The sequence below is a fragment of the Thalia democratica genome, chromosome 9 (genome assembly GCF_965202585.1).
Source record: "Thalia democratica chromosome 9, ktThaDemo2.hap1.1, whole genome shotgun sequence".
NCBI lineage: Eukaryota > Metazoa > Chordata > Thaliacea > Salpida > Salpidae > Thalia > Thalia democratica.
Genome location: NC_139173.1, coordinates 8,807,765 through 8,827,466, shown reverse-complemented (window position 1 = coordinate 8,827,466; position 19,702 = coordinate 8,807,765). Strand labels below are relative to the sequence as shown.

General features: G+C 25.7%; 1 protein-coding gene across 1 annotated transcript; it reads right to left on the bottom strand.

Moving 5' to 3' along the window:
• Positions 1 to 602: 602 nt before the first annotated feature.
• Positions 603 to 11,734, bottom strand: LOC145844745 (alpha-(1,6)-fucosyltransferase-like). The gene is made up of 10 exons (XM_082952169.1): positions 11,640 to 11,734; positions 11,112 to 11,170; positions 10,421 to 10,540; positions 8,080 to 8,239; positions 7,557 to 7,665; positions 5,911 to 6,151; positions 3,634 to 3,871; positions 3,350 to 3,422; positions 2,239 to 2,337; positions 603 to 977 (listed from the first exon to the last, which is right to left on the bottom strand). Exons 1-10 carry the CDS (start codon positions 11,732 to 11,734, stop codon positions 603 to 605), a joined length of 1,569 nt encoding a protein of 522 aa, XP_082808295.1.
• Between the last annotated feature and the right edge of the window lie 7,968 nt (positions 11,735 to 19,702).

The window sequence follows — 19,702 nt, the reverse complement described above, 5'->3', positions numbered from 1 at the left end:
AATTTAAACTTCTAGCTTTTTTGCTGGTTTAGATTGTTGTTTTTTTTATTCGAAACAAATCCAAAAAAAAGTTCACCTTAAATAATTTTACTTACAGCTATTGAGTTTATAGTTACTAATACTTGTACAACTTATTGTATCTTTTAAACCGTTCTAAGTAGAACAAATTATTTTTGAATAAATTTTATTTTTTGGTGAATACCATTAATTTCATGTAAAAATTTCTAGTTTTTTTATGTGTAAAAGAAGCAAATAAGCTCTTTGTAAACGTTATAAAGTTTTGCACCTACTGTGGTGTGCTTAAAGTTTCTTTGTAAAAATCAAAAGGACGAAAGTTTAAATAATGTAAAGCTAAAGATAGTATCAGTTTGCACGAAAGTTTTATGTTTATACTTGTTTAATTCAGTTTAGAAATAGAAGCTAGAAATATTAAAATTCAAAAAGTAGAAACTAATTTAATGAAGACAGATTGTTTTTACAATTGCATAGTTAGAACTAAGACCATTAAGTGTAAAAAAGTTTGTAAGAAATTAAAGTTAACTTTTAAACTCGCAAGCATAAGCTAGTACGAACTAGCAATTTCCTAATAAGAAAAACAATCATCAAAAATCAGGGTACTTAGGAAACTTCATGGTTCGAAAATTGCTAACAGTTTTAAAAGTGGGATACCATCCGGCCTTCCACGTTCTCCTATTTACTCCCACCGACCATCCGTTCCACAAATTACCCGTCCGCTTGTTCGGCCCCTTGAAAATGTCGGCGTCTTCGTAGTCGCCGGCGCCCCGGATAACAATCTGGTCACCGACCCTCAGTTCGATCTGGTTCGGTCCGTTTGGTTCGTGGTCGTAGATGGCGATTTCTTCGATCATGGAGTAGGCGTAGAGGACGGAGTAGAAGTAGTTGTCATCTAATGAGTGGATCAAGCTGGTCGCATCAGGATGCTTTCCCTGCATTAACTCGTAAGTCATCCGGCAAATCTGACAAAAAGTTTGTTTTAAATTAAAGGTTTAAGTTTATTTGTGTTTGAGTTGAACATTAAATTGTTTATAGTTGTATTTGTAAGGTATCCTTATAAAAGGACACTTTCATAAAAGGCAAAGAGTGTAAATTTTGAGTATCAGCATGAAGCTGTATTAATAATTAAAATTATATAAACTTAATTGTGTTTAAGTGTGAAACAAATTTATTGCAGTGTGTGAGAAAGTATTCACCAAACTACATTGTTGTTAGTTGTTAAGCAGTTGACCATCGCAGTTGAAACAAAAAACACCTCAAATGTTGTCAATACTCTGTGGTATTAAGAAACTTGATAAAAGTTTTCCTACTGCTAAGTCATTGATCATAGGAGTTGTGTAAAGTAGACTTAAAAAGTTGTCCGAATTCTATGGTTTTAGATCAGGTTGTATCTGTTTTGTTCTGAAGTTTAGACTGCAGTTTTGACTCTCTTGATTGAAATCTAAATTGCCAAGCACAGTTCAGTTTCTGACATTGGAGCTTTTACATCAAATAATTTTGACAAAAGTAATATTTCAATGTCTTATAGTTGCTTCATTGCAAAAAGTGTAGGCCGTTTATGAATTTATGTTGCTTTTGTAGTACCGATTCCATAATTGCTTTATTGCAAAAGTTGAATAACTTACATTTGTTCTTGTATTGTCTTGAGTACAAACTTTTATATATTAAATCTATATATTTATATTTAGAATTATGGTATCTCTTTACGTTCCACCTTTTAGTGTTAATTTAACTAACTTGTCAACCAGGAAGCCATCACTAAGCCAGTGCTGACACCGACCCTGGGGATTACCCTGAGAGGTTTCAAGCTAAACATTAAAGTATATTTAGATTTAACGTGAAGGCATTTTAAAATATAAAATTTCGGAAAAATTAAGGCTTAGTTTTCATGAAGGTGATTTTGAAAGGATGCGTAGCATAAATACTACGCAAGTGTTACTGATGCTGAGACTTTATTTTCTTTTTTTGTGCAAAATTAAATTCATAAGTTAAAACAAATTGCAAAAAATGATTGAAAAACCTTGATCGAAAACGTGTTCGACTACATTTGTGTGTTGTAGTGAAAGTTTACATACTTTTTTCGCTCTGTATCGTTTAAATGTAAAAAAATTACAACTAAAACAAAATTTTGAAAATACACGTAAATTTTTTGAATTATCAACAGAGAGTTAAATCAACTCAGAAAATTTCGTTACATTAAAAACAAAAGACAAATAGACTAACATTGGAAGACAGTGTGCAGACGAGATAATTGCAATTGGACAGCATATGTACGTCAGTGACCACTCCAGACAAACTGGTCTGTGTGTATCTTGTCTTCATCTGTGCGGACTGTGATATGCTTGTGTCCCCATAAAACACATAATCCGGATATCTTTTGTTTGTTATTAGAAGTTTATGCATGAAATTAAATTTTTATATTTGTTAATTATTTTAGCTGAACTGTATTTTTAGTATCAGTAACTTTTTTTTTTTGTTTTTTAAAAGATTGATAAAAAATACATAAATAATACTTTAAACAATGTTTTTTAATTAAGGCTCGAAATATTTTACCTCGAACAAAAATAATAAAACTTATATAAAACAGTCTTTTGATGACTGCTGTGTTTTCGTTATTAAATACTATGAAGTACATAAGCTTAATTTTTAGTACACACAAAAAGTACAACAAAGTAAAACAACAAACACATCCCGTTGCTTTAGATTTTTCAAACTATTATATTAAGTCATTAATTTAACACCCTTTCATAGCATAATAATGCAAATCATTCATTGAATAAAAGCACGGCATTTTTAATCAATTATTATCAACTTGTAATATAAGATTTAGCAGCTATACGCTTGTTAATTTAGTAACATGGGTAATTTACTAAGAACAATAAGTCATCGCAAAAGTTTAAAAAAGAAATTAATTAAAACATTATTTAATCGAGTTTTCAATTAACTGAAAACTTAATGTTGATGCTTAAAAAAAATCAATTCTAGGTTTGAAACAAGTATACGTAGATAAAATTTTAAGCAAAAGTACTTCACTTTTTTTATAAGTATTAACAGAAAAGTAAAACGTACACATAAATAAGTTAAAGCTTTAACAAAAAATACTTGATTTGTAGTACAAAAACAGAAAAACTCTATGTAAAAGTAAGTTTGCATCAAAATAACATTAAAAACCAATACAAATGTCAATTTATTATTTAGCTTACTTTTTTCTTGCTTCTGGAAGTACAGTTGGGTCATCAGTTGCCAAATAAACTCTCTTCACTAGTTTGTAGTTTACAGTTTTATTTCCACTATACTTTAGTTTTGTTTCATATTTTTTGTACCAATTTTCAACAGGGGTCATGTATTCTTCTATTCCATAACGTCTCGCGTCTATTCTCAACTTGTCTGTTCTTCTTATTTGAACTCTGTTTTTTTTAAACATAAATAAAATTGATTAATAAAAATTTATTCTTTAAGAACGATGAGAATGATGTGTTTCATTATTTGAACAAAAACAGTTTAAAATTAAATTTTTTTTACTATTCATAAATATTTCATAAATTAAAATATTTAAAAAGGCAAACAACTAGTTACTTACAGTTCGTTGAAATAAAAAAAGTTTACACGTTAACTCACCCAACAATTGGGGGGTTCAAAGCTTCTTTAAATTTTTCCAAATCTTTCAGCAGCCACGGTTGCGGTTTCCACAGATAAGTGAGAAGTTGTCCGACCCACCACAAGGGGGGGCTGCCGTTCAACGTTGAAATTGTGGCGTGTAAATCTTGTGGGACGGATAGTAGCAGGTTCCTCGGTTTCTTTGGAAAGTTTCCGGTCATCAAGTTCACTATAAGCACTTCTGAATCTGTGTCTTCACCTGAACAAAAATTTATTGTTATTCAAATTATTCGTTTTATTGCTTGAAACAAGTTGTAGTCGATATAAAATATAAAAACAACTGTCAAGCAAACTTAAACTAAATTTGAAGGTTTTTTTTTTGAAAAATTCAAAAATATAATGCTTAATTTTAAATAAAAATTAATAAAATTTTAATGGTGTGTTAGATTATAATAACTAATAAGTTAATTACTTTTCTTGAAAACTAATGTAATAGTTTTTAATATTAGCTATGAACTTTTTAATAAAATGTTTAATAAACTTATATTTTGTATCAAAGAATAAATTAGTTGATAATAAGTTAACAAAAGTTTTTTTGTAATCTATGTAGTGGTAGAGTGTTTTAAAAAGTTTTTTACATGAAATTTTTAATTTCAATTAAATTTAGGTCTTTTTTCTGTATAAAGTACTTTAAATTACTTACTTATTGATAAGAACTTCTGACAAATTAGCTGAATTCAACTTTTAATTAATAGTATATTTTTAGCAACATTTATTGTAACTCTAGTACTTCTAAAATTATTGGAAGTATTTAGAAGTCTCCTGTTTTATGGTTCAGTTATTTTCGTCTTTAATTCATTTAAAATAACTATTTAGTTCACACATATTACAAAATACTTATTCTTTTCAAGTAGTTGTTTTTTTTACAGTTTTTATCTTACTTAAAAAGTAAATTAAAATCTTATGTTGTGTAAGTATTTAAACTTTTATGTTAACGCTACACAGAGTTTAAATTAATTTAAAAAAGTATAAAAAAATTGAAGTTTAAAATTGTGATAAGAAGCTTGATATAATCAAGCTTAATTGAATTATGAAGTATTATATACTGTCAAGTTTGAAAAAATTTCTTGTATAAACAAATATTTTTGTTCAATGTATTTTAAAATCTAATTTAGAACAATTTAAATTTTAATTAGATTTTAGCATATCAAGTATCATCACCAGAGTATGTTCTTTTAAATAGTGACTTAAAACACGTAAAAGGAATTTTAAGTATTGTTAGTACGCAATTACTCACTCAGAGGTAATAATAGAAAATATACATGTAAATATCATTTCAACTATGTTGGTTGGCACAAATCTTTTTTCTATCGTTCGGTAAAAATGTGGAACAAACTTCCAAATGAACTAGTATCGTACAAAAATCTTAAACATTTTCGGTTAAACTTAAAAAGATTTGATTTAAATAAAATATTTACCAGTAAAATTTATAAGTGATTAGTTTTGTTCATCTCTTTAGCCATTGATTTGGTGTATAGTATGTAGTTTATTGGTAGTTTAATCTGTAAGCTACACCTTCCTCTTATAGATTTTAGGTACTTTTCAACTTTGATTTTTTGGAAGGGCTATTGTTAATGTGCTTTGGGCTTTAGATTTTGAAATTATTGGATACTCAGTTAATTCCTAAGCTAGATTTGTGAACTGTTGCTGCCACATTTTTGAAGTGATTTTTGACTGAATTTGCCGTCATAACGAGTGGAAAATAGTAGCTGAGATCAATGTTCTGCAAGATGAAGACAGGTTCTGAAGATTTGACAGTAATGCTTGTTACAGGGATTTGTTGCTTTGGAACGTATAATTGCAGATTGGTGACTTTGGAACCGTTGAATATTTGGTTGTGAAAGTTTTAATTTATTCAGTTTGTGCCTTGTATAAGTTTTATGTTTATGTTTATTTAATCACTGTAATTTGTTTTTTCTTTTTATGTTAGTGTCTTTCAGTTTTAGTGGCTTAGGTTTTAATGCCTAGATCCTTCGTTGAACAATAAACTTAATAATAATAATAATAATAATTTCATGCTTAAGACATTAAACTAAAAACAGTGCTACAGAACCAGTTAATTCGTTTTTTTATTTATTTTAAAAACTTTATATATTGTATACAAAAATACAATTAAAAAAATAGTCCTAAAAAAAGCATACTAGTTCATCTTTTTTATTTTGAAAAATTTTAATCAAAGTTAAACATTCTGTTAAAAAAAGTTTTGGTACAAAAAAAGGTTTATAATAAAATTCTAACCGGTCCAGAGTTGTGGCTTAGCACCCCTCACATGCGTGCAATTTCCACTGACGTTCTGGAACACCGAGGACCATCCCTGGTCGCTGTAACTGCTCAGTATTGAGGGGTCGACCACTAGAGTGCGTTGTGTCTTGTATGCGATCATGAAGCAGTAGAGGAGCCAGTGGATCTGACAACCGGATCCGCATCCCTGATTCGTCTGACACACGAGCCGTTTCGCATGAGTGCAGTCTGAAGGGTTCTAAAATTAAAATATTTAATAGTTTAAAAAATAGTTTAAAAATAGTTTTAATAGTTTAAAAAAAAACAGTTTTAGAAAAACTTGAAGTATCTTTTTTTCTTTAAAAAAATTATGTTATCTTTTTACTTTTTTGACCAAACTTTGACAAAATTACTAAACAGACTCATTAAGGTTTTATCTTTTATTAGTATTTTTATACAGACTAATAGCAAGTTAAAACATGTATATACTTGGTTTTGTTAAGAAGCTGATCAAGTACAAAACATTTTGTTCAACTTATAAGCATTTTTAATAAAATTTAATACATTCTACAGTACTCGATAAAAGATCATTGGTGAACATAACCAAATTTTATATTCTTCCTAGCAAATTTAGTGTTGGCGTAATTTACAAAATATTAAACAAACTTTTTTTTCAAAACTTAATTTAGATAAAAATTTAGGTTTTCTTAATATAACTTTTTTATTTTAATTCGGAAAAAGTTTGTTATGACAGAAAGTTTTTTGAATGACGTTTTTCAAACTTTGCTTATAAAATAAAAACTGATTTACATCAAATTTAATGCTTATAGTAAGTTGAAGTTCTCTTTGTTATTATCGAACAAATTTTAAGTTAGAGATAAAGGGCATAGGGGGGGGGGGGTAAACACCCTTTTTTGGTTTTTGATCTTATTTTATATAGTTTTTACTAAGTTACAAGATGCTTTTTACAGATTTAAAAAATTCAAAATAATTTTTGAGATATAGCCGGTCAAAGTCGGAGGCAACAGTAGGTTTCTTATGGGAGGCGCAAACTAAAACAGCAAAAATAGACTATTTCACTAAAAATCTATCTTCTCCTACGTTTTTTGAGATAACTACCTCAAACTTTCAGGAAACGTTCCTTGATATATTTAGAAAATTCTGTCGGAAGGAATTTTTAAAAAATTAAAAAATAAAAATTTTATAAAAAAAATAAACAAAAAAAACAGTTTTTTTTTAGTTTTTTTATTATAAAATTTTTATTTTTTAATTTTTTTAAATTCTGTTCCGACAGAATTTTCTAAATATTGCAAGGAACATTTCCTGAAAATTTGAGGTAGTTAGCTCAAAAAATGTAGGAGGAGATAGATTTTTAGTTATTTCTAGTTATTTGCCGTTTTAGTTTGCGCCTCCCATAAGGATCCTATTGTAGCCTCCGACTTTGACCGGCTATATCTAAAAAATTATTTTGAATTTTTAAAATCTGTAAAAAGCATCTTGTAGCTTAGTAAAAACTATATAAAATAAGATCAAAAACCAAAAAAGGGTGTTTACCCCCCCCTATGCCCTTAAAACTTTGATAGTTAAACACCTTAAGAAAAGTAGAAAACAACAAATAAATTAAAAATAGAACTTGTTAACAGTTTAGTAGCAAATTAACAAACTTGCAAATATTCTAGTCGTTTTTGAACGAGATTACTTAGCGATTTAGATTCCTTATTTCTCCAATCAGCATTAACTTCTTGTAAATTTTCAACATCAATTTTCGCAGCTCTGTAAAAATTTCATTTCTATTATGACTTATTCATTACACACGATTGAAACTAAAGAATCGGCGAACTTATTTTGTTAAAAAAACGGTTTTACATATTTAGTTATGTAATTTGTTTGGTAAACTAAAATATAGTTAAACTTGGTGCGGTAGTCTTTAATATTGATAAAGTTAAAAATAAAATTTAAATATGTTAAATTATAATAAGTGAAATGTGGTAAAACTAAATAAACTTTAACGCCTACTTAAAACTTGGTATTTTTTTCAATTTCAAATACTTCAAGCATTAAAATCAGTCAAACTGGGAATTTAAATACAAACACAAATAATATTTCTAAGATTCAACGAATTTACACACCACCGCTAGTTATCTATACTTAATCATTATTTTTTCAAACTAAAATATCAAAACAAACACTGCTGACATTATCTGTTCGTTGAATAGCGTCATAAATCCATCATCAAGTGTTTTGCTTCCAACTAAATTTGATATTTCAATAAAGTGATTGTAAATTTTTCGTTTGAGATTTTCTTCTCTATAAGAAGGCTTGTGATGTTCAACTTGACTTTTTAAATCTGAAATATATAGTTTACTTAACCCTATAACAATATCTAAATGATTAAAAACTTAAAAATTAACATTAATAAATCTAATAAACCATCTTTATGTTACAACCATCATTTTCGCTTAAATTTAAAACAAAAATTTTAATTTTTTCATTAAGTTTTACGGAAAAAACTTTTTTAATGGCCTTAAAACATTTAATTACTTTAACTTTTCTAATTTTTCAAAGTTACTTTATTTAATCTATTATGTATTTAGAGTTAACCATTTAATAAAGTGGTCGTCTGTTAAAAAATATTAAAGAATATCTAAAGTAAAGTTTTTAGATATCTGTAGATATATAGTGCTTTTGTTTATAACAAATAAATACGCTACATTTTAAAATCAAAATTAGTATAACACCCTAAATTACATTAAAAATTGTGACATACTATTAACTTAATTTTGACACTATTAGCAAAACTACAAGAACTTTATTTTGCCTACATAACGTAATGTTTAGTTATGCGTATAATTAATTTATAATATGCTAGTTTATACTAGTACATTTATATTTTTTGTTAAGTTTTAAATTGACAAATTTCTAAGTATAGTTTATTATTACTTCCAAACCAGTTATAATAAAATAGCATAATAGGCGCTACTTTTACTACTATTACGAACGTTATATATATTTAACTTAATATACTTTGATAAACTTATTGTACTTTACACACTTTAAATCCATCAAATTATTTTCAAAATGTTAATTTAATAAATATTTTCAAAGGTTTGAGGTAAATATTCGAACTCACAGAGTTTGTATAAATGAATCTCTATTAGTCTATTTTTATTTTTTCAAAACTTTTGAAGCTTGTAAAATATATTCAAAAGACAAAGGTATTAGCTTTTTGCAAACTTTTCCAATGACAATGTTTGTATAAAAATAAAAAAATATAACAAACTTTTGTTAAAAAGTGCTTTATGTATAATTTAAAATAGAGTAGGTGAAACTTTTACATGCTCTAGTAACTGCACAAGTTACAATTATTTACGATGATTAACTTTTGAAAGTACGTTAGGATTTTCTAGGCTTATATAAAAGTTAACTAATGTTCTCAATAGAATAGTTTTAAAAGCTCCAGATACATAATAAAAAAGTTTTATTTAAACAAAAATATGTATGTATGACAACTCTAATACGTGTAGCAAAAATAAGTCAGAAGTTTTAAATATTGACTTTTAAAGTATGACCTTAGTTACATTTTGATAAAAAAGTTTAACACCGTCGAGCTATCGATGGATTTAATTATTTTATTCAAATTCAGATAAAATACAGAACAAGGTTAAAATAAATTAGCTGAAACTGCTTTCCTAATTATCCATTTCAATCGTGTCTTTATTATACGTCATAAAAGATGTCAAACTATTTGCACCAGTGAACTTTTCACGCAAGAATAATGTTCCTATAAAGGTGACAATTTAAGTCATTTTTCTGAAATTTGATCTTATTTTATTCAGGTGATTTAATTTATGTTAATGAAGAAAAAATAAACTCTTTTGCTCGGAAGTATTTTAATTTTTAGTAAAAACTATATGAGAAGTTAAATTTTTTTTATACTATAAATCAATAATAAGTGTTTAATAGGAAAAGCATGTTCAAAATGTTTGTAAAACGTAGGTAGACTAAAAAAAGATTAAAAAAATAAAAAAACTTTACCACAAAAAACAAAAACAACTACATAGATTAGGGACTGACAACACCCATGAGGGTCCGCCAAACATATACCTCTGGCGCACGATGTCTGTTTGATCTTGAAAACAACTTAGCGAAAAAATGTTGAGAATTTTTTGAAAGAATACTTTTTGAGTTATTTTAAAATAAATTTTAAGTTTACTTTACAGAAGTGCTTGTTTAAAAGTTATTTGAAGTTAATTTTCCTTTCAAAGTTTAAAAATAATAACACTCAGCCAATGAAGACTTTTTTCTTTTAAATTACAAATGTGACTCACAAAAATTAAAAAAAAAATTAATTTATTAATGCAAAATATAATTATTACCTATATTTTTTTTTTACAAAAATTGATTCCAAAATGTTTATTTAACTGAACTTTATATAGATACGTCATGTATTTTTCTAAAATTAAAATCTTATAAAGAAGTTAAAAACTTGTTATATTAATAAGTTCATTTCTTTAAAAAATCTTCAAACCTTCGTTTTTTCTTTGTAGGTTCAAAATTTCTTGTTTGGTATTTTGTTCGTTACTCGAGTCTTCATTTATCTTCTGCTCGTACAGATTGATTTGATTCTTTAAATCTATTTTATAATGTGCTATGAGTGATTAATGAAGTTAATCTGGACATTATAAATTAGCGTAGTTTACAATTTAACTAGAACAACAAAAAATACTACTTACACAAAATATAATATAAACTTTTTTTTAGTTAAATGTATAACTGCTTTTAAATGAAATGTTTTAAAATGTTTTTGAGCTCATTAAAAAAACGGTTCTTTTATTTTACAACAAAAAATTTCAAATTTAAGTTAATACTTTTTAACGAGCTTGGTATAAAAGTTTTATCATTTATTTGTTTATTTTCTTAATACTTAATAGTTAAACTAAATTATCCATCAAAACTTTGAAAGTACAAAAAGTAAACTAACTATCAAACAGGAATAACTTATAGTTAGTAAAATTGAATTGAAAAAATTAACTTTATGCTTTTTCAAATTCATAATTTACAAGCATTTAAGCTGATAAACTTCTTGACTAACAAAAACTAACATACTTTTTAGTTAAAAGCAAATTTCAAAATTGTATATTAAGTAGTATTCGTGTAACCTTTAATAATTTTTGCATTGTTAGTTGATTCTGTCTCTTTTTCATTTTTATTTAACAAACATTGTTCTAATTCTCCTCTTAATTTTGAAAAATTTTCCTTTGAATCTTTTAATTCTGCTCTGAAAATTTATAAAATCAAATGTTTTTAACTTAATTTTTCGTAAAAGCATAATCATGAAAATACAAATCTAAAACTATAATAAATTATGTTATTTAAAGTAAGAAAAATACAAGTAAAAAATATAAAAATTTAGTTTAAAATAAAAATGAAAACTTTAAATAATTTTTTTTTTTTTCAAACAATGAAAGAATTTTTATAGCCAAATTGAAGATTAAAAACAGGAAAAATATATATAAATTGAATCTAATTAGTTCGTAAAGTCAAAAGCTAGTTAGGTGAACATACAAAGAAGAAAGTTAAAAAGGTAACACTTTTTTCAGACTTTGTTTAATTTAATTTACACAATTAAAATTTTTTAATTAAAATTTAGTTATACTATTGAACTATTTCAGCATCGTTTTTAAGCCTAAAAAAGTACAACATTGTTTGAAAAAGGTAACGAATTTATTATAATGAGAATAAGAAACTTTAATTTTTTCACTTCTTCTTTAAGACTGTACATTTGCTGATTATACCCGTTAGTTTCTTTATAATTTTTCATCAAGGTTTTGTGAAAATCCATTCTGAGAAGTTTAATTTAAGTTTAAATGTTTAAATAATTTTGAAAGTTTAATAGGAGTACTAGATAGACACTGTAAATCAAAATTATTTCAAACCTAAAAAGGTATAAAACTTAAAAAGAAAAAGTATCTTTTAAAACTGTGGAAATCATATGATATAAATTTTTATGAAACTATTTTGATTTTATTCTACTATGGTTCTGTGCTTTAAAACAAATGAAAAGAAAATTAATTTAGTTTAGAAAATAAAATCATCTGTCATTAAAAACAATTAGACTTGTGGTTAAATTAAAATACTTACTTTTCGTCGTTTTAACACTTTCAGTAGTAGTATGTACAACTAAATTATTTTATAAAAGAAGCAAGCATTTAGTAAGTAAGAAAAGATTTAGAAAAAAAAATATTTTAATAAATAAATTGTTTTATTTGTTTCTACTTATGAACTCTGAATTGTGTAGTAATTTTGATATTGCATAAATACGAATTTTAGTATGGTTTTTAAATAAATACTTATTATAAATAAACATATTCCAAATCATATACAACTAAGTAATACTAATAAAAATATTATTTGTGCTATTTATTTGTTTGTGTACATTATAAATAAGTTGTAAGCTTTTATTAAAACCACATTTAGTATATATTATAACAAACTTTGCAAATAACCTGTTTTCATAATTGTTTGAAATATAAAATATAGTTGTAATACAAAGCAATGAAATCACAATGAAAATTCCTTTCAAGTTTTCCATTAAGAATTGTAAAAAAATATGTCTAGAACAAAGTTATTTAAACGTTTAGAAAAGTAATTAGTTGAAACAAATCTAACATTTTAAAACAAGATTTTTAATAAATAATAAGTAGGTTTTTTAATATTGTAAAAAATTGAAGTACACTTATTTAATCGCTTATATTGCTATCTTAAAGATAGTTTTGATAATCTAACAAAGAATCCAAATCAAAAAATATTAATTTGTAAAAATAAAAGTATAAAACAAAGAATTAAAATGATAACTGCACTTAATTTTTTGTTTTCGTTAGTGGCATGTTTTACAAAATCTGACATAATTAGGCATTAAAAACTTGTTATATAAACATGCAATAATTAAAAGCTAAAAATAAACCAAATAAGAACTAATAATTTCACCAAGTTTTCTTTAAAAAAAACTTGCTGAAAAAATTAGACTTTAACATAAAATATTTTGAGCACCTTTTTTCCTTCAGTTTTAACTTCTGAACATATATTTATTTAAAAGAAGGGTTTGTGTAGAGAAGGTTTTGCAAAATTAACCTTTAATTTTGTTTATTATGTTACTAGTGATTTATTATTGCTTCTGTTATCAAATTTATGGTTTAGTTTGTAATTGTATGTCGATTACCACATATGTTTTGAATAATTTCGGCTCGAGAGTAAATTACAAAATTACTCTCGACTTATAAAATGTTGTCAACTCCTTGATTAAAATAAACTAAAGATCAAAGTAGAGTACAAGATCAAACTCAAGTAATGAAAAATAGTATTTATAACTAACGTATTGCAACTTTGTTTTATAAGCTTACTTATACCATAAAATTCTTGTTCAAAAAGTTCTATTTTAAGTTTTAATTCTTAAGCAACGCTATCAAGAAATTAATTTGATGCCAATGTAGTTTAATTTCCAAGAAACGTTTAAAGCAATAAGTTAACTTATATTTTTTGGTGGTTTAATCGTACTTTTATTGTTAGTTTTTATGTAAGTCATTTTTATTAAACAAAGTTTTAGCTAAAATGTCTACTTCTTATATTTTTGGTTTGAAATTTTTTTAAAGCAGTGATAAAAAATTGCCTCAACAACAACATAATAAAAAACGATTTAACATTGAAATAAAATATTTTGTTGATTGGTCTTTTTCATAATTAGTTTATACTTTTTACTTTTAGCAATAAACACTTAATTCTTAACATCGATAAAAACTAACAATAAAAGTACGATTAAACCACCAAAAAATATAAGTTAACTTATTACTTTAAACGTTTCTCTGAAATTAAACTACATTGGCATTAAATTAATTTCTTGATAGCGTTGCTTAAGAACTAAAACTTAAAATAGAACTTTTTGAACAAGACTAGAAAAACAAGACTATAAAAGACTAGAAAAAAGATCACATTACATAAAAAAATTTAACTGGCTCCAAAACAAACAAAAATTAGAAGAAAAAATTTCCACAAACAAAACAGCAAAAAACTAAAAAATAAAAACAAATATGATAGAAACAGGTACAGATCAAGACAAAAATTTAAAAAAGTAAATAACCTTATTGACTCAGCATAAGAAAATGTATTAAATAAATCAAGTATAAACATAACAGATAACCCACTAATACTACTAAACCATGGACTAAACTTTGTCCCAACACCACAATGGACAGAAGAAATAGAAATAGAAAAAAAAGAGTTTAAATTCCTAACAGAACATATAAAAAGAGCACAGTGGAAAGATTTTTATAAAAATAAAGACATAGCAGAAACAGATCAAAAAACACATATTCCAAAAAAAATAAAATTCCCACTTTCTTTACCCCCACAAACAGACATAAGTAAAGAAATAAAGGATTATACAAAACTAATACACAGAAAAATGAAAGATTTAAAAGAAAAAGTAAAAAAAAATTTAAATTGAAAAATAACTTGAATAATGAAATGAAAATAGCATTAAGAGAATTAAAAAAAACTAGTAAACCAAAATAAAATAGTTATAACTAACTCAGACAAAGATGGAAAAATTTTAATACTAAATTTTGAAGACTACACACACATAGTTTCTGAAGAACTTAAAAAATTTGAAGAAATCAGGACAAATACATCTTTAAGCAATTCTATAAATCAAACCAAAGTAAAAGCAGAACTTAAAGTAGAAAATTTAAACAAAATTAATGTAATAGATGAAAACATATTATTCCACACAATAGGAAAAAAAGTTAACAAAAGTGGAATACTGTCAAAAATTACAGGTCCAAAAGCTAAATATTTCAAAAATGATAACCCAGGACATATATATCCAACATTCAAAACTCAGAAATTAAATCCAGAACAAGTGAAAACAAAAAATATAAGAGAAATATCTACAAGAATGATTTGGGCTATAGGCAACAGTTTTTTATCTAGAATTACCACCATGCTCCAAAACCTTATTAAAAATATTGCAATTAACTACTGTAAAACTGAAATTAATGAATATTGCAAAGATAGTGACCAATACCTAGAAGAATTATTTAGTTGGAAAAAAATGAAATTAGAGAAGAAATTAATATAATCACAGCAGATGTTAAAAACCTATACCCATCCCTCAAAAGAATTCTGATAAAAAACTCCCTTGAAGATTGCCTGAAAGTTTGTACTCATTATAACTGTAAACAAAATAAACAAATAGTAGAAACAATAATGTTCTGCTTAGAAAACAATTATGTTAGTTTTAAAAATAGTCTATACAAAAATAACCAAGGGATACCTACAGGAGAAAATTTCAGTGTCTCACTGGCAAATATTGCCCTCCACTTTATAACTAAAAAAATAAACCTTTTAAACTTATGTTTTATTTATAAAAGATACATAGACGACATCATTTTTTTGTGCCCAGCAGATAAATCTATTTTTATTCAAGATGAACTCACCAAAAAATTTCAATCTCATGATCTAAATTTACAATTTAAAAAAATCTCAAATACAGAAGAAGGAAAACAACTGGAATTTTTAGATAATTTACATATTATAAATAACTCTGAAATAAACGGATTTAAAACAGTAAACCACACCAAACCCACAGCAAAATCAGCAAAATTCTTAAATGGCAATTCTTACCATCCAACACATGTTTTTAGAGGAATAATTTTATCAGAAGCTAATAGACTTAAAAAATTAAATGAAAAAACAGAAGATTATGAAAAGGCACTAATTAATATAAAAATTAAATGCAGTAGATCAAGTTTTGGTAAGAAATTAATAAATAATACCTTTAATGAACTAGATGAAGTATGTAATAAAAATCCTAATACAAATAACATAAAAAAATCAGAACAAAGTGAAAAAGTGACTTGGGCAACCAGTTTTAAACAATTTATAAACTTTAGCAAAAATGAACAATGTTATAGTACAGAATCATTAAGATTAACTTATAAGAGACCAAAAACACTGAGAAATATATTAATAAACAGAAATAATTTTACTAAAACAGAAAACAACAAAACAGCTGAATGTGGAAAGTGTGCTTTATGTGGAAATTTTGGAAACTATAATAAAAGTATGATAAGTAATAATAAAACAATACAAAATATGAAAATTAAACAACATTTAAATTGGAAAAATTATGGAATTTATGCAGCTACATGCAACATATGCAAAAATTTATACATTGGACAGACTATGAATAGCTTTACTAAGAGGTGGAATGCCCACAGAAACATATGGAAAAACAATAAAACTGAACTAAACCATGAAATAAAAGACCAATTTGCTCTAACTATACATTATAATAAATTTCACAAAAACAATATACCAGAAAAGATAGAAAATGCCTACACAGTCAAGCTTTTAGAAAGCCCTATAAGAACTAATTTAGACTACAAAGAACAATGGTGGATTGAAAAACTAAGGCAAAAATTAATTTAAACAGTGTTTTTAAAGAATATTCTTAATAAAAAAATTTAAAATGTCATCAAAAATTTTTTTATCAAGTACAATACTAGGGGATTTTTTAATTGTTTGTTGTTTATAGAAATAGTTTTTCTTAGTTACAGTAAACAAAAATAATTTTCTAAAGTGTCGTTTTCTCAGTTTCTTAAATTGAAAAATTATATCAAACTTTACTGACTAATCTCAAATATAAGTGTTCCATTAATTTTGCAGTAAAAGTAAATAATAGTTAAAATTCAGTATTTTAATGATATGGTAGTTTTTAGTTTTATTTTTAATTTTACTAAAAATATTTAATTTAAATGTTTTTTTTTTAATAAACGAAAGATCTCTTCAAAGTGCTTGTATAAGACTGTAACTGATTTTTTTTAATGGTTCTTACCATTTTTATTTTGTTTCGATAAAAACTAAGTTAACTTTACAATTATAACTTCAAAATTTAAAGCAAATAATATTATAGTATTTACATAATTTAAGTTTTCCTGGTATTTCAATTGTTCTTTGTGATTTTTGTCTTTATAATTTATTAATCTTTGTGATTTTTGTCTTTATAATTTACTAAATGTATAAAAAAACACGTCAAAAAATCAACAAATGTTTTATGTTTACTCATTATTTTTGTTTGAAGTACTTTTAAAAACTCCCTCAGCGAATAAAATAACAACTGTTAGAAAAGGGAACGGGTCACTTTTGCACGAGCGTCACTTTAGCACGAGGGGACACTTTTGCACGGCGTCACTTTTGCACGCAGGGTCACTTTTGCACTAGGGGACACTTTTGCACGGCGACTCTTTTGCACGCAGGGTCACTTTTGCACGAGGTGACACTTTTGCACGAGGAGACACTTTTGCACGGCAAAATTTTTTTTTAAATAAAAAATATCTTTTTTTTACTTACATGATATTCGCTTTTAAACGCAAGTTATTTTGAATAAATAAAACGTGGTAGTTTTTTAATGAAATTTCAATGTAAAGTTTTTATTTGAAGTTTTACGTAGAACAATGTAATAACGTACCACAATTCATTAATTTATATTATTTATTAGCTTAATTTAAATAAACTAGTTGAATACACATTTTTAATTTTAAATAAAAACAACTTTGAATACATTAAATGAAAATAATTTGAATTTTATTACTTTTTAAAAAGAAAGATAAACTTAACTTAGTAAGGCTTCAAAGCACGAATTTTGACTATTATTTTTACTTATTTTCTCTTGATGTTATAATTAGCATTATATAGCTATTAAAAAATATTCTAATTAATTTTATTTTTATTTCAAACAATTGTTAAATTAAAAAAAAGATTTAGTTACTTTATGAAATGTAAAGATATTTCAAATCTTACCTAATGTTTTTTATTTTATTTTTTAATATAGCTTGAGAAGAAAAAAAGCAATAAAATAGCGCATTTTTCATGATTTAAACTTAGATTATTTCATTACAATAATGTTGCATGATCATGATAAGCCAATGAGAGAGTAACATTTGAAAGTTTGAACTTATGTTCATCAAAAGTATAAAGAGGTGCTTACACCAGCATTCCATGATCATGAAATAAGCCAATGAGAGCCTAACGTTAATGTCCTTGGAGCGTTAGGTTTTTATTTTTGTTGTTAGTCAATGCATTTAAATACTTGATGTTGATGGTTCTACATCAGAGCGTAAATAAAATTAAGTTTATGGTTAAAATTTTGCTTTTTATGTTAACCTATAAATTTTATATCAAGTTATGTTTTTATCTTTGTTATATTAAATAAACTATTTCTGTTGTTTTATTTTTTTTATGTGTCTTCCAGTTTAAGTGGTCCAGGTTTTAATGCCTAGGTTCATCATATGGACAATAAACTTGTAACCGTATAGTGAAATATATAAAAAGACATAGTTGTTGATTAATATATTAAAATTAAGTATAAACTAGAACAACTTACTTACACTTAAAGTTTTTTTTATCCTAGTTTCTAAACAAATTAACTTTATTGTCCTTGGTATGAATCTTGTATAAATAGTTTTGTTTTATCTTTTTGTTAGTTTGTTTCTAACATTAACTTTTACTGTTTAAGATTTTAGATCTTTCATTTTTTGCCTTTAATATAGGTATATTATAAAACTTTAGTTTTCAGTTTCTTTTTATGTTACAGACTTGGTAGTAGCTAAAAAACTTTTACTTGGCCTGCATGCAAAATTGATTTTCCGTGCGAAAAATTCATCGTGCTAAAATGTCGCTGTGCAAAAATTTCATCGTAAAAATGTGAAGTTGTGCAACAATGCTGCCGTGAAAAATTGTCATCGTGAAAAAATGTCGCCGTGCAAAAGTGTCCCTTCGTGCTAAAGTGACCCTCCGTGCAAAAGTGTCGCCGTGCAAAAGTGTCCCCTCGTGCTAAAGTGACGCTCGTGCAAAAGTGACGCCGTGCAAAAATTTCCCCTCGTGCAAAAGTGACGCCGTGCAAAAGTGTCTCCTCGTGCTAAAGTGACGCTCATGCAAAAGTGACGTTCGTGCAAAAGTGACACCCACCCGTTATAAAAGCATATTTTTACCGCATAAAGAATTATGTTCTATACAACTACTATTTTACTTGATTGCTGAGTTTCATCTAAGTTTAAAAATAATTAGTACTTTTTAAAAAGCATTAAAATGTCTTTTACTATTATTTTCTATGTCGTGAAATTTTTAGCCTTAACTTAATAATTATTTTAAGGCAGAAAAGCTCACTTTTTTCTTTTTTGAAAAATATTAGACTGACAATAACTTGATATGATTCTAACTCATTTTCATAATAAGTTAGCACTTTTTTTATAACGTTATTTAGTGCTTATTTTCACTTTTTTTTTCGATTTATTTTTGTAACCATTAGCTAAACTTAACAATTTTTTTTACCTTATGTGATCCAACAGATTTTATTTCTTCTAGGAACAGCACTAAAGAATAACTAAAATTTAAGCTGAAAAAGTCTTAATTCACAAAACAATCTTTTGCAGGTTTAAAATTATTTAAACATGTTACGTCATTAAACTATTAACTGTTTTGTTTTTCTTAATTTGATTTAAATGAGATATTAACTTGAACGAGTATTAAAAAGTGTAAGCTGTAAAGTATGAGTAAACTTATTTGACTTCTGAACTTGTTTTGATTTAAAATAAATATAAGTGTAGGCAAGCAAAAATTTTAAAAGTATAAATTCAAATAAATTTGATTATGTATAAAAGCTGTGTTTTATAATCATATATTTACCGTATAACTTTTACTTTCAATTGCGGTCAACTTGACATGAACAATTTACTATAAAAAAATTAACCTTTGT